The sequence below is a fragment of the Hippopotamus amphibius genome, chromosome 4 (genome assembly GCF_030028045.1).
Source record: "Hippopotamus amphibius kiboko isolate mHipAmp2 chromosome 4, mHipAmp2.hap2, whole genome shotgun sequence".
NCBI lineage: Eukaryota > Metazoa > Chordata > Mammalia > Artiodactyla > Hippopotamidae > Hippopotamus > Hippopotamus amphibius.
The window spans coordinates 23,504,691-23,518,600 of record NC_080189.1 but is presented as its reverse complement, the minus strand read 5'-3'; the positions used below and the strand labels follow the sequence as shown (position 1 = coordinate 23,518,600).

Sequence of the window (13,910 nt, the reverse complement as noted above, 5' to 3'; positions counted from 1 at the left end):
CTGCCCTTTGTGTGCTCTTAGAAAGTTCTAGTGATGTTTGTTTGCTTGCTTTCTAAATGGTGCTCTGCAGATTGAGCTAAGTGAGGGGTTGAAAAGTCAGGAGAACATCTTTGGAAGCTTTCTGCCTCCGTCTATCCCTGTTAAGATAGAGGAGGCAAGGCCTGGATGGTGGGCACATGGTGGGGTGGGGGGAACCTTACCCTAGTCTCTCTCCTTTTGTGCCTAATTTGAAATTTTCCATAACAAAAAATTTCAAAATAATAACAAAAATAAATAAATCTCCATTCTTAACTCTGGGTAGCTACTGATTGGCCCTTGTATTCATTTCTACACCTAACTGTTGCAAACTCTTAAACAGCTTGGTAGCTTTCTCCTGAGGTTTCTGTCATGAGGGCTCTATTTCCTGGTTAAAAACATCAGCTCTTCACATATTACTCACACCCAGTCCACTGCGTAGACTTTGGAGACTTTGGGTGTTCTCCCTGCCCTGCTTCCCAGTGATCTCTGGAAATTTATGAGATAGCTCCTGCCTAGAGCTATACATCTCTGGGTGGTCAGAGCTATACATCTCTGCTCAGATGTCCTCCTCAGCATAAGCATGTCCCGCAGGCTTTCGTTGAACACTTTTCTCTCCTGCCATTTTCAGTTTAAAGCCCTCTTGGTCAGACAGCAGGCCTTGGGGTCAGCTTTTTCAGTCTCACATTGGGAGTTCAGTCTCCAGGATGTAAACCATGGTGATTCTGCACTCTGAAGCACAAAACTCTGATTTCGTTAATATTCCTGGGCACTTCAGTAATTTCAAGACGGAATCATGAAATTATATCTCCAAAATATGTTTTGAAATACATTCACTAATAAAGTAAAAATGAATTCACTTTTAACATTTGGCTTATGGGATGCAGGCAGGCAAGAGGATTTTCTTGGTGGTCGGCAAAATCAAGGCTAAGGACACAGTGACACTGTCCTACCCAGACGGAGTCACTGCTGTGAAAGTTATTCCAGAAAGTGATTTTTCCAAGAGAGGCTTGAGATTGTCTAGCAAGAGGGGAGAAAACCTTGGATGATGAGTAGTGCCTGTTACACCAGGGTACCTGTGAGGCTGCTATTGGCTTCATGAGAATATTCAGTACTTGCCAGATGTAATACATATTTTAATCCATAAATCCCTCAAATGCCCTCAAAAGCCACGGACTTAAAAAACACGGAAAAGGAAGATTAAATGTCCCAGAAGCAGCTAATATAACAGAAACAGAACTGCTGAGAGAGAAATAACTTCTTTTCTTTCCCACTTGTCTCACTATTATGAGGGTTACGTGGGTCTCCTTTCCATTTGATATCAGCATTCTTTTCATGACCTTCCTTTGCTTGCCCTCATCTGTCCTCTTTCCACCTGGTCCGTGTTTGTTATTCTCAGCCTCTTTATCTGCCTGCCGCCTGCCTACTGCACTAGCTTCTTTACCTGATTTCCCTTCACGTTCTCCCATTTCTATACCAGGACACACCATGCCTGTTTTTCTTCATAATAGTGGCTTTCCTTAGATGTCAGGCACTGAAGTCAACTTCTTTCCAGGCCTGAAGATAAGATTTTTTAAAGGATGTTCCTCCTGCCTGTCATCCCTAAAAACACCTATAGATACCCTTTTTGGCTCTTTTAAAAAACTGCAGAAGTGACTTAGGTAATACAATACATGGTTTCATTTCTTATTTATTCCTGTCCTTTCCTGTCGCAGTCTTCTGGTTCCCCATTTAAGCCAGCATTTTCCTAATATTGATACATACAGTTTGCTTTCATGTCCATAAACCAAAGAAGGCATTTATTACATTGTGAATTTTTCCTTTGGGCTTTAAGAATTATTGCTCTTCCACCAACTGTTGTGTTTATTTGATAATTTATTTATTTAGCTATTTTTCTCTAACAACCATCAATATTTTCCTCCCAACTAAAGATACTTCCATGACCAACTTGGAAGGCCTTTGGGCTGAAAGATTCAGTTACAGCAAACAACAATTCCCAAAGGTTTCCCAGATTGTGAGGGCAAATGAAAGGCCCATTCTTCTTCAGGCCGTCTGTCCTGCTCTATCTCATCGTGGGGTGGGGTAGGGGGAGGGCAGTCGGTGGTTCTGGGTGACCCTGACTAGGCCTGCAACTCTGTGCTCTACTGGGCTCCAGCCTGTATTAGTTTTTAGGTTTAGAAGTTTATCAGCATGATGACATCATATCATACTTTCCCTGATCATATATTTAACATTCTTAATATTGATTAGTGGTTTAGCCTAAGTTGTTTATTTACTGATGCACTGAATCAGCAGCTATTTCGTACATGTCATGGTGCAGTTCCAGTGCCTGTTCTGACCATAGCTGCATTCAGAAAGGAAGCTACCCGCCAGTCCATCTGCCCTGATTTCATGGCTTTTATCTCTAATCTTTACATCTTTGAAGGCCTTTGGCAAATGATGTGCTTCCTGGCAGGAGCAAATCGCTGCTGAAAGGAGATCTGTGCTCTCTGCTTTCCTTTCTGCTTCCTGAGAGCTTTAGTCTAACATCTGTGACCCTAGCCAGACTTCATCAAACCTCTTATTCAAAGTCATCTTTGAAAGCAGCTGACATTTATTGTACACCTACTATGTGCCAGGCACTGTGCCAGACTTTAACGTCAACACATCCAGTTCTTGACAACCCTGTGAAGTTAGTAATTACCACTTTACATATGAGGGAAGTGGGGCTCACGAGCCAGTAAGTGGAGGAGCCAGGAGTCGTATGTAAGTCTTTCTGACGGGGAAGCCTTTAACGGAAATGAAACCCCTATTTTACCCTCACATAAAATGCACTGAACTACCATACAGCATTTGGCTGTGCTACCTTAAGAATGTTGTGGAGAAAACTCTACTCATTCTGGAGCAGAGTAAAAGGCTTTAAGGCTCTTCGGGCTGTAGAGGCCAAGACTAATGGGAATGTAATCAAGTTTCTGAAAATCATGAAGAACATGATCAGTTGTCATATTCCATTATTAACATCTCCTATGTTCATGTTGCTCAGTATTCAAAGACAGTCCTGCCAACAATCTAAGGAAGCAGATTTGTATAGAGAAAAACTAATTATTTGGAAACAGGTTAGCACAGATCTGGTGCCAAACGAATGGTGAGGCAGTAAAATTCCCTGAAGGAGAGAACCTGGTGGGCTGTTCTGTCTGGGGGAACCCCTGAAAGACAGGGAAATTGTTAAAAGAACAGGACCTAGGTTGGCAGGGGTAACTCTAGGCCAGAGGGATCTGCCTGAGTAAATGCATGCGGTGGTTCGGGTATACTGAGCGAACAGATACGGTTGTGGTGAAGGGATAGTGTAGAGTAGTGATGGGAAAGGCTGCTTTACTCCCTCTTCTAGTAGCTATTTGAACTTCATTTTTCCCTTAGTAGAGAGTCACCGAAAAGGTGGAGGGGAGACGGGGTGGCCATTGCCAAACAATCTTTCAAGAAGATTTAGCTGTGATGTATAGATTTATTCATGAAATCTCAGAATACTGGAAGAAGTTAGTCTTAGGATAAATGAATTAATTCCCCTAAGTAAATAAATTCCAGCTGTACACGTATGTGTGTGTGTGAGTGTGTGTGTGAGAGAGAAAGAGATCCATTACTCGGTAGGTGAGTGATAAAACTCATTACCTCAGGAGAGATCAGGAATAGAGTAGATCAGCTCATGAATGATAAATCCAGAGTGTGCAAGACAGTGAACCTAACCTTTAATTTACTCTCATTGGCGCCCATGGTCTACCACAAAGCCTCCCTGGTGACACCATCAGAGACAGACCGCTGCAGAACCTCATGACCTCCTGTTTTGCAGAAAACAAAGCCAAGCAAATGTCTGAATTTTCAGAACGTGTCCTCATGTCCATCACCTCGTGTGGAAGTTTTAGAAGATCCCTCTGGCTTCTGCTTGGGGGAGAATAGAGTGCAGTGGAGCCAGGACTGAAGCAGGGTGATCACAGGGGAAGCTAAAGTGTAGTCCAGGCAGGCAGGATAGGAGTGTGTCCAGGGTGGCGGCAGTCGACATGGTTGAATTCTGGCTTTATACTTGAAGGGAGAGTTGACAGGATTTGCTGATGAATTGCATGAGAAGTCGGAGATGGCTTGACTTCCAAGTTTTTGGCCTGAGCAACTGGAAGGTTGTAATTACCACTTTACTGAGGTAGGAGAAGAGTGGGAGGAGTGTGTTTGACCATTTGGGCTCAAGAATAATACTCAGCTGGTAGAAAAATAGGGCAGGGTCAGGTCTCATTTTCTTTTACAGGGAAATGTGGTCCTGGAGCCAGCGCAGTTCCTCCAGGGTTGGGGGCTGACTGCTGTTTGACAAGGAAATCCTTGGGCTGGGACCTGAAGTTCCTGAGTCTCTTTTGGCCTCTTTTTCCATTTTGGCCAATTCTGGAAACCTTACCAAGAAGCCTGAGAGGAGACACAGCAGTGAGCCCAAAGGTGATACTCCTCTTCCTTCTGGGTTCCTGCTGGCTGTAGTGTTCGATGGTGAGGGCTTGCTGGTGCGTGCAAAAGCTCCCAGATGCCTCGCTTTACCACAGACTCGGTCATCTTGAGGGGAAAAAAAAGTCACTCAGTCTTTCTCAGTCCATGTTTTGTTTTAAGTAAAGTTTTCATCTGTTTACTTCTGAATGTAAAGAAAAGGGGAATTAGATTTTCTAAACTGAAGAACTCTAAGATTTTTTATAGCTTTGAAAGACACAGGTACTAGAGATTGGGGTACTAAAATCTTCAGGATTTTATAAGTATGTGCCTTTATGAGAAGTCCATGGTCTGCCAAATGAGCTTGCCTATTATTTGTGAAAGGGAAGAATACCTGCCCTGCCTGCTGCTCCAGAATCTTAGCAGAAATCTGGTGATGTGCAGTGGGTGCAAGAGGGCTTTGAAAAGTGCTATACAATATGCCAGGAGAGTCTTATTGCTAGGATTGTGCAGGGTCTCTCTGAAAAACAAATAGAACTTCAGGTCCTTAAAGTAGAATGGGAAGGGCTTCCTATTGCCTAATCAATCAAAATGACCCAGAATACGAGCTTAGATTACCATACGCCTTCTAGATTAGGGCTAATCAGGGGCAGGCTGAGCAGATGCAGGGACAGTCCTGGCCTGATTACTGTATCTCAGCATTTAATCGTCTCTCTTCCAAGGGCAGCCGGCCGATTTAGCGCGCACTGGGTTTCCAAGCCTCTAGCCCCCTCCCCCTTTCCCTGGCCGCGGACATAAAGGCTGCTGGGTCAGAGACACTGAGACGGTTTAATCTAATCCCATGTCAGAATGGCTGTGTGTGTTTGTGAGAGAGAGAGAGAGATTCTAAAATCCCCACAATGGGATGGTAATGCACTTATTTAAGGTAGAGGTAGACTGAAACTGCACGTAGAAAATAATGGACCTGGGATTTCAAGGCATTCGAGGTTATGAAATTACCCTGTGTATGGAATGTCTCCCTCCAAGAAGCTTTTTAAATATGTAGTCACTGTCACCAGTTATTTACTCTCGAGACAGCTTTGTGTGGGAGTCATTTTATCACCCAGTTGTAGAGGCCAAATTTACTCCTTCCCTGACTGTGAGGTGAAGTACAGAAGATGAAACCTTTAAAAATGGTTTTATTTGGATGAACTCTGAATGTAGTTGTTTTCCTGTTGCTTTTTCTGGACTGAGAGCGCCCATTCTGACACAGCCTAATCACCTGAAGACTCACCCACTTCAATCATTGAGTCCCTAGCTGAAATCTCAGAAGGCAAGTTTCATTCATGAGTGCAGAAAACAGCTATTGAGCACCTGCTGATTGCTAGGGACTTAAATATGGAGACTCCATCTCTCCCTTAAGAATTGTAGTCTCCTTGGCAATAAGACATGCAAACAGTGATAAAGAATGTGACCATTGCCTGCCCGGAGGCCAGTGCAGAGTGCAGTGGGCTTTGGGGGGCTAAGAGAGAGGAGGAGAGACTAGAGCTGACTGTGAAGGAAGAATAGGAGCCCATTCAAGGAACAAGCCGAGGACAGTCATTCCAGGCAGGGGTTACAGTGTGTGCGCACTGTGGAGGCGTGTGTGGAGACAGCCTCCATCAAATAGTTCCCCTGCCTGGAGGGTACGGTGGCTGGGGATTCATGGATCACCAGGCTGAAATGAACAACAGGGGCTGATTTGAAGGGCTGAAATTTCTGCAGAGGATTTGAATTTATATCCCATGGGCCACTGGAAACCACTGAAGAATTGTAAAAGAGGGCAACAAGATCAGTTTGTGTTCAAAAGATCATTCTGGTTATAGCAGTGTCAGCCAACTTGTATTTTTGCATTTGAACCTTCCTCCATTTTATTTTGGGGCAAATCTTCCATGATACTAAAAAGTGTTTTAACAACAGTGTTGGCCATGGGCCTGCATCATAGGTGACCCAAACACATCATAAACCGGGGAAGAAATTTGACAAGTCTTCGTTTCTCTCTACCCCATCGCTAACCCAGGACAGTTGCTCAGTCCGGAAGAAGCTTCCCACACTCACAGTATTCACTGTGTTTGCAAAGTATGTAACTTGTTCCCCAAGCTTGGAGCTTTTGGAACTGAATCAAGCCCAGAAGCAACACCAGTGAAATGAGAGACTGATCTTTGCTGGTTTTGGTTGCTCTTTGCTAACATGTGGATTCTTTGGAGGCATCCTGGTTTTGCCACAGGGTATTTTGGGTTACTTCATTAACTTTGCCTGTTTTGACCAGAAGAGAGGATGAAAGTGAAGATGATCAAGATACACTGGGGTAGCAGAAGGGGGTTGTTTGGTCTTCACATACGCTCAGGCCCATGCCTGGAGACTAGACACTGGGGACTAGAGCCCAGCTGCACGTTGGTTGAGGCCAACAATAGAATCCCTTGGCCTGCTGCCCTTGAGGCTGTGTTGATGCCAGTGTTTGGCACACCTTGTATCTCATACTATGGGGAATAGAGCATGAACCGGAGCCAGGCCTGGCCTTGAAGGAGCCCTCAGTCTAGTGGGAAGGCTTATCTACATTCGTTAACTGGGCCAAGCCAGATTATACCCTACTGTCTAGTGCTTACTGAGAACCCCAAGGAGACTGCTATCAGCATTGACTAGGCTGGGATAGGCTTCCAAGAGGAGGGTTTTAAAGGGGAAGGAGTGGGCAGCAAGGGAATTCCAGGTAGTGAACAACTTGAGCAAAGGCCCAGAGAAAGGAATGTGACCAATATGTTGGGGAACTGAGACTAGTCCTCGGTGATGCCCAGAGCGCAGGGAGTGAGGGAAATGAGACTGGACAAATCACAAGAGGTCCTGAATACCATACCCAACATTTGACCTTTATTATAGGCTTCGGAAACCTTTTTAACAAAGACCTGAAAAGTTTGAGGTTGGAATGACGTATTCTAGAAAGATAACAGGTGGCAGGAAGGGGTGAACAGAAAGAGGAATTAATTAGAGGCATGTCAGAGCCATTTGCAAAAGTCTAGATGAAAGAAATTGAACCCGACAGCCTTCTGAAGCCAGTGCACGGCCCCTCAGCCTGCTTCCTCCCCGCGTTATCTCCCAGCATCGTGTGTGAGTGTGAGCTGGCCTCCTCCTTCCTCCTTTTACGCCCCAGCATCTCAAGTGTGAGGATGGTGGGCCATGTCTTCCATTCTCGTTAACACACACCAGGGTGAGCCTGGATTCCCAAAAACGTGGACAGAACAAAACATTAGGCCCAATTTCAGGTTACATCATCAAATACTTATTTCTAAACTGGCAATACTTACCCTTAGAAAATAATTAGATACAATAACATTGTAAAATAAGATTTTATTTTATGTTTGAATTTTTTTTTGCATTAGGAAGTATTCTGGTAAAGCATCCCCTTTTAAAATTAATTTTTATTTTCATCAAAGTGATATACAGTTTTAAATGACAAAAAGGACTAAAAGGCCTTTTTTAAAAAAATGCTTGTACTCCAGGGGCAACACTGCATTCTCTTTTTTCTGGTATGTATCTTATTGCTGTAAATAATAGACATATCATTGTTTCTTAAATTGAGACATTTGTTATCAATTTTTGATAACTCAGTTTCTATGTTTATATTGTTATAAACATAAAATTTGATAAACGTAAAAATTGTTCACTGCCAAGACGAGTGGGTATGGTTAATCCTTGCTTTTTTTTTTTCTTCTACTTTTTAAGGAGTAATCACCGGTTCTACCCAATTCTGGAAGACCCCTCGAGGTACTCGATCCCACAAGCTCATGCCACTTCCCCTCTATGCTCTCAGACGTGCTGCACAGCCCCCGTCATGGGTCCTCCTCTTGGCCCCGAGCTCCCTACAGTGGATTCTCTGTCTCCTATACCCCACGGCCACTTACTTCTTAAGTTTTCTCTCTCATTTCTGTGGGGCACATCCTTCAGAGCTTCCAAAGAAAGGGTGCACGGGGGGCCAATTGTTAGAGCCCTTACAAGTCTGAAGATGTGTTTATTCTGCCTCCACACTTAACTGACCTGGGTGTCATTTCATGGGCTGGAGAGAGAATTCTAGACTGAAAGCACTTTCAGACACTTGAAGCCATTTGTTCCATCATCTTCTAGCCTCCAGGCTTGGTTTCAAGAAGTACAACAATATTATGATTTGCAGTTCTTTGTATGTGACTTTTTTTTTTCTTTCTTTCTCGAAGCCTTTGGGATCCCTGGTGTTCTGAAATTTTGTAAAGCTGTGTCTTAGCGTCTGGATCTTTTTTCATCTGTTCTGCTGGGCATCTAGTGGGCCTTTTCAGTCTGAAACACATGTTTTTCAGTTCTAGAATTTACTTACAGTGTGTCTGAAAATTTCCTATCTTCTGTTCTTTCTAGTCTCTTGAATTCTTTTTTATCAGAGATTGGACCTCTTAAGGTCTCCTATTTTCCGTGTTTTAATCTTTTCTACTCCCTAGAAAATTTCCTTGACTTTACCTTCTGATCTCTCTGGAATGTATTATCTATTTGACTTTTTAAAATATTTTTCTCTAATTCCTTTTTAATAAAAGTGTGCACTTTTATGATACAAATCTTTCTCTGAAGATATTGGAGTTTGGGGGCATTTGTCTTTGTTTTCTCCTGCTCCCCACATTGTCTCTGTTACCTCTGTGTTCCTTAAGAGTGAGACACTGAAACACTGGTTGTCGGGGTGTGCAGGGCAGAGCTGGGTGACCTGTAGGCCTCGGGGTGGTAAGTGTTAGGACCACAAACCAGCTTTTTTTCATTGTCTCTGCACTCCCCACCTACCAGATAATCACCATAGGTCTTTTCTGGAACCTCCGCAGGTCAGTTTTTCAATACAGTGGATGAACTTCAGTTGTCCTGTCAGCAGAGGTCTCGGTGTTGGGGTTGGTGGGACCTACTGGTCCAGTCAGTTGAATACAAACTGTCGCCTGACTCCTCATTTTGGCTTCTTCCTCTTGTTCTGCCATAGCTGATCCTCCGTGGCCTGAGTTCTCCAGGACACAGGAGTTGCAGCTTCCCCTTCTGGGATAAGTCAGAACTACTTTACGTTTGCTTAGCATCTTCCAAAAATATGTTGACATCCCTCGTTTATATCTTTTTTTCCTCCGTCACTATAATTTTTATTTTAGGAGGAAGAATTCTATATGTGCATTTATTCTCTTATTTAATTGGAAATTTTTTTAATATGTAAAATTATCAACTTTCCTTTCTGAGGAAGGTCTGCCCTTTCCTGAAATTATTTGCTTCCTCCTTTCTTTCTGTTAAGCCCTCCTTTCTACTGTGAAATAACAGTGATATTAGGAGGTAGTTGGGGGTTACCTAGGCTTTTTTTTTTCTTTTTTTTTTTTTAAATAGGCTGATTCTGAGGAGAAGGACTATGGCCAGAATACAAGATAGGGTTGAGGGAGAAGTTTTTTCAAGCTGAGAGAAACTTGAGCATAGGCATAATTAGGGTTGAAGAAGTCAGTGTAGCAGAATATCAAAGAAAATTAATGGTGGCCTTTCCTGGAGAAGAAGGCAGTCAGAAAAGATGGGCTTCTTGGGAGGAGAATTCGTACCAAATGGGCCTGTGTATGCTTCCTAAAGTTGAAGGTAGGCTGGCAGGCAGGGTCATCTCTTGGCAAGTTGGGGAGGCCCTATTCTGAGGCATCTTTCTACAATTTCTCCAGATTTTCTTTCCTGATAGTCTGTTTTAAAGAATTAAAATGGGGCGAGAAAAGGGTTGTATTTGTGCCTGGACAGTGGGTATGCAATTACCTGAGGCTGCAGACAGTGATACTCTGAGGGCTGGAGCTGATTGCCCTGTCCAGCCAGCATCTGGGAAGCTGTACCCAATCTCCACCAACGGTGTACCCTTGTCTCCCCAGGACTGGTCCAGATCCCTGTGAGCATGTACCAGACTGTGGTAACCAGCCTCGCCCAGGGCAATGGGCCAGTGCAGGTGGCCATGGCCCCTGTGACCACCAGGATATCGGACAGCGCAGTCACCATGGACGGCCAGGCTGTGGAGGTGGTGACGTTGGAACAGTGACATGCAGCCATATCATGGCATCGTTTTCTAGTCTACTTCAAAATTTTTTACACATTTGCAGAGGTGCAATCAAATGGAATTAAGTCTCTTGACTTTGGAAGAAAAGTTTTGTTAACCTTTTTTTTAAAAAGGAAGAAAGACAGCGGATTTTGGAATTGCATTTTTTTAAAGCACCACTCTTGATTTTCTGGGATTGGTGGAACAAGATACTGCATTGTCAATTTCACTGTCCCAAAAAAGCCAAATTGTGGCAGGACTTCTTTCTGCGGAAACATGTGTCTATATTTCTGTGTGTGTATGTGTGAGTGTGAATATATGTATATGTGTACATATGGATATACACATTTACATATATATATAAAGTATATATATATATATGTGTGTGTGTGTATGTATATATATATATATATATATATATATATATATATATATGAAACCCGCATGGAATTATCTGTATGAAATCAAGGTGAGCTGTGGAAAAAATAATTCACCCAGTTTAGTGGGTGTTGGGTACGTGGCCAGACACAGCCACCAGTTTTTGTTCATACCAGGGTCATGCGTTGAGCTACTGACAGACTCAGGCGGAGGTGACCATGTCCTTCACCAAAGCTGCCTCCCAGTGGCCACCCAGAACCCTCCCTGCTGGACTCACCTGAGGAAGGATGTTCCAGAACGGGGTGAGGTCTAGAAAATGTGCTTGCAAGGTCCAGGGGCCCTGTGGTCTGGCAGCTGAGGCGCTCCTTGGGCTGGCCCAGGTGCTGACCTTGCCACGGGCAAGCGAATGTCCTTGAAGCTCCCAGGCAGGGACGAGAGGGTTTTTCCTCAGCCTCCCATCTCCTCCCCTCCCCAGGAAACCTTGATCTCATGACTATTAACACGTCGCTTTGGTTTTAAGGTCAGTCCTGAATTGGTCATGTATATGAACTGAAGGTAACAGAAGTATTAAGGATTTGAGGAGTGCGTGCGTGTTAAGTGTGCTTGGGTGTGTGTATGGTGGGGAGAGAATGGGAGGGGGGGTGGGAGGGGTTGGAAGGGGAAAGGAAGGAGGGAGAGAAAAATCTACAAAGACCAGGGTACATCAATGGGAGCAATTTTTTCCTTTCCTGTAACTTTCTGTAGCTTAACAGAGGAGACTGGCTGACGGGGCACCTGGCGCGAGGAAGGCTGGCCATCACGCTGAGAGGCATTAGAGAGAAGAGGGCAAGGGTGCTTCCTGTGCTCCTGGATCAGACCCTGTTTCAGAAGGGACCCCGCAGTTTTCCCAGGTGCATCGTGCTGGGCCTAGGCCCCGCACAGCTTTCTTTCTCACAGGTGTTGATTGGTCCGGACGTTCTCTGTAACTAAAGTCTGTGATTTCTCAGCTGCAAGCCCTGAGTCTCCAGTGGCTAAGTTCACCTGACTTTTTGACAGGCCAAATCTCTGCTCCTTGACTACAGGGACAACTCTTCCTCCCTCCTCACGGGCCCCCCATGTGTGATAGTGTATTTAATGTGTTTTTTTTTTTTAAATGGGACATTAAAAGATTCTTCACGTCTTGCTCAGCCTTTGAGAAAAGTTTCAGATTCTTGTATTTGCTTGTTTTATATAAAACTATCCAATGTTCTTTGTATTTTTTTTCTGTATGTAATGGGGGGCGGGAAGGGAAATTTACATAAAACAGTCCTAGTTCTACAATTTGTTATTTTTTTATTATTATTTTTTATCGTCGTTGTGAAACTGTCCAGGGGCTTTAAAGTCCTGTGTTCCATTGTGGTGAAATAACTTCCTAATAGTTTGAAAAATTGCCAAGAAGAAGAAGAAAAGCAAAACCCCAGTAGCAGAGCATGGATTCTGTGTCATTTTCCATTCTGTCTATTGCTGCCTCATTCAATAAATAGTTAACAATGTGGCAACAGGAAGTGGAACTGTTCATCTCTGTAGGAGCACTTAGCCTCTTAGGAACTCTCTTTTGGAGTGGCTTGTTCTGCTTTATAAAAGGAAAAGGTGCTTGTACTGAAGCTCAGTGATCTTTGAACTGTGCTCCTTGGCGCTGTGGAGCCCTGTAAGGGGAGTTCTAGGGTGGGGCCGGGGCCTCCTGCCTGTCCCCCATCATCAGAGCAGCTCCGTTGAATCAGTTTTATAAAATGCTGTCCTGGGGGATTAGGGGATCTAGTTTGAAAAATCCTAAAGATGGTCTGAAAACCTCTACTCTGGAGTTCCCGTTTTAAGGGTTAATTGCATTCCACATTAAAAATCAGGGTGGGTGCTGGTGCCCGTCCATCCGCGTCCTCCCCAGGTGAGTGTTGTTCAGGATTGCAGCGGATTATCCTTCTTGAAGCAGGGCCCCCAAGCCATTAATAGTTTCCTTAAGCCCTCACTCCTTGGGCTCTCTCACAGCTTACTACTTTAACGTGGCAACTGTCATTCTTCCACCTGTACCTCCTGCCACACCCCCCGCTTCAGGCCCTTCCGAAACCCCCCAGTGGTTTTGCACCTCCACGCTTGTGCCCACTGCGTGCCTCGTCCTGGAATGATGTGCTGCTTGCCGCCTCCACCAGCCCTTTCTTTCCTTTTGTCGTTGGACGTTTGGGTCAGTTTCCTGGTGATAAGGATTGGAATCGTGGAATGTGAAAGGCCAGAGGTGTCTTCCTTGCTGACTGACAGTGGCTTGATAAAGCCAGTGCCGCCTTTCCCCCTTCTTCTTGCACAAATGGCACATCATCACCTATTGTTACCAGAGAGGGTGGACCAGAGAAAGGCTTGATGGCAGCCAGGTCAACCAAACATCATTGCCATCAGCCCCCCATGGAACAGCTGGGTTGTCTAGAGTAGGTCTGTGGGGATGGCGTCTCTTCAGAGGCATAGCACCTCTCCAGGGGCATAGCGCATTCTGTTTGCCTGGCAAGACCCAGATGCTGCCTTTTCAACAAACGTATTGAAAGTTTCTTTGGTGGGGCAGATGGAGACCTTTGCTTCTATTACTGTCCAAACCACCAGCAGGAGCTGCTAACTCAGCTGCCTACAGGGACCAAGCAGATGGAATCAGTGAGTAACATGGAAGCCATTCAGCTGTGAGAGGAGAAGGAGTGATGGAGACGGGCAGAGTAGAGAGCATCTGTCTAAAGGAGCAGCCTTGGGGACGTCCCTGGTGGTGCAGTGGTTAAGAATCCACCTGCCAATGCAGGGAACTCGGGTTCGAGCTCTGGTCTGTGAAGATCCCACATACTGTGGAGCAACTAAGCCCGTGCACCACAACTACTGAGCCCACACACCTAGGGCCCATGTTCCACAGCAAGAGAAGCTACCGCACTGAGAAGCCCGCGCACCGCAACGGGAGCCCCGCTCGCCACAACTAGAAAAAGCCGGCCCGCAGCAATGAAGATGCAACGCAGCCAAAAAATAAATTAAAATGCTATCTTTAAAAAAT

At 44.7% G+C, this 13,910-nt stretch overlaps 1 protein-coding gene across 8 annotated transcripts in view; it reads left to right on the top strand.

Annotated features, from left to right (window-relative positions):
* NRF1 (nuclear respiratory factor 1) overlaps positions 1–12,310 on the top strand; it is a 120,456-nt gene extending 108,146 nt beyond the window's left edge. For 6 of the 8 annotated variants that reach the window (XM_057731595.1, XM_057731596.1, XM_057731599.1 and 3 more), the window contains 2 exons: positions 8,185–8,226; positions 10,341–12,310. In XM_057731595.1, the coding sequence (XP_057587578.1) occupies positions 8,185–8,226; positions 10,341–10,504 (206 nt within the window). In that variant the 3' untranslated portion in view covers positions 10,505–12,310. The remainder of the gene's footprint in view (positions 1–8,184; positions 8,227–10,340) is intronic. The other 2 variants (XM_057731600.1, XM_057731598.1) reach the window with 1 other exon arrangement.
* Positions 12,311–13,910: the final 1,600 nt, after the last annotated feature.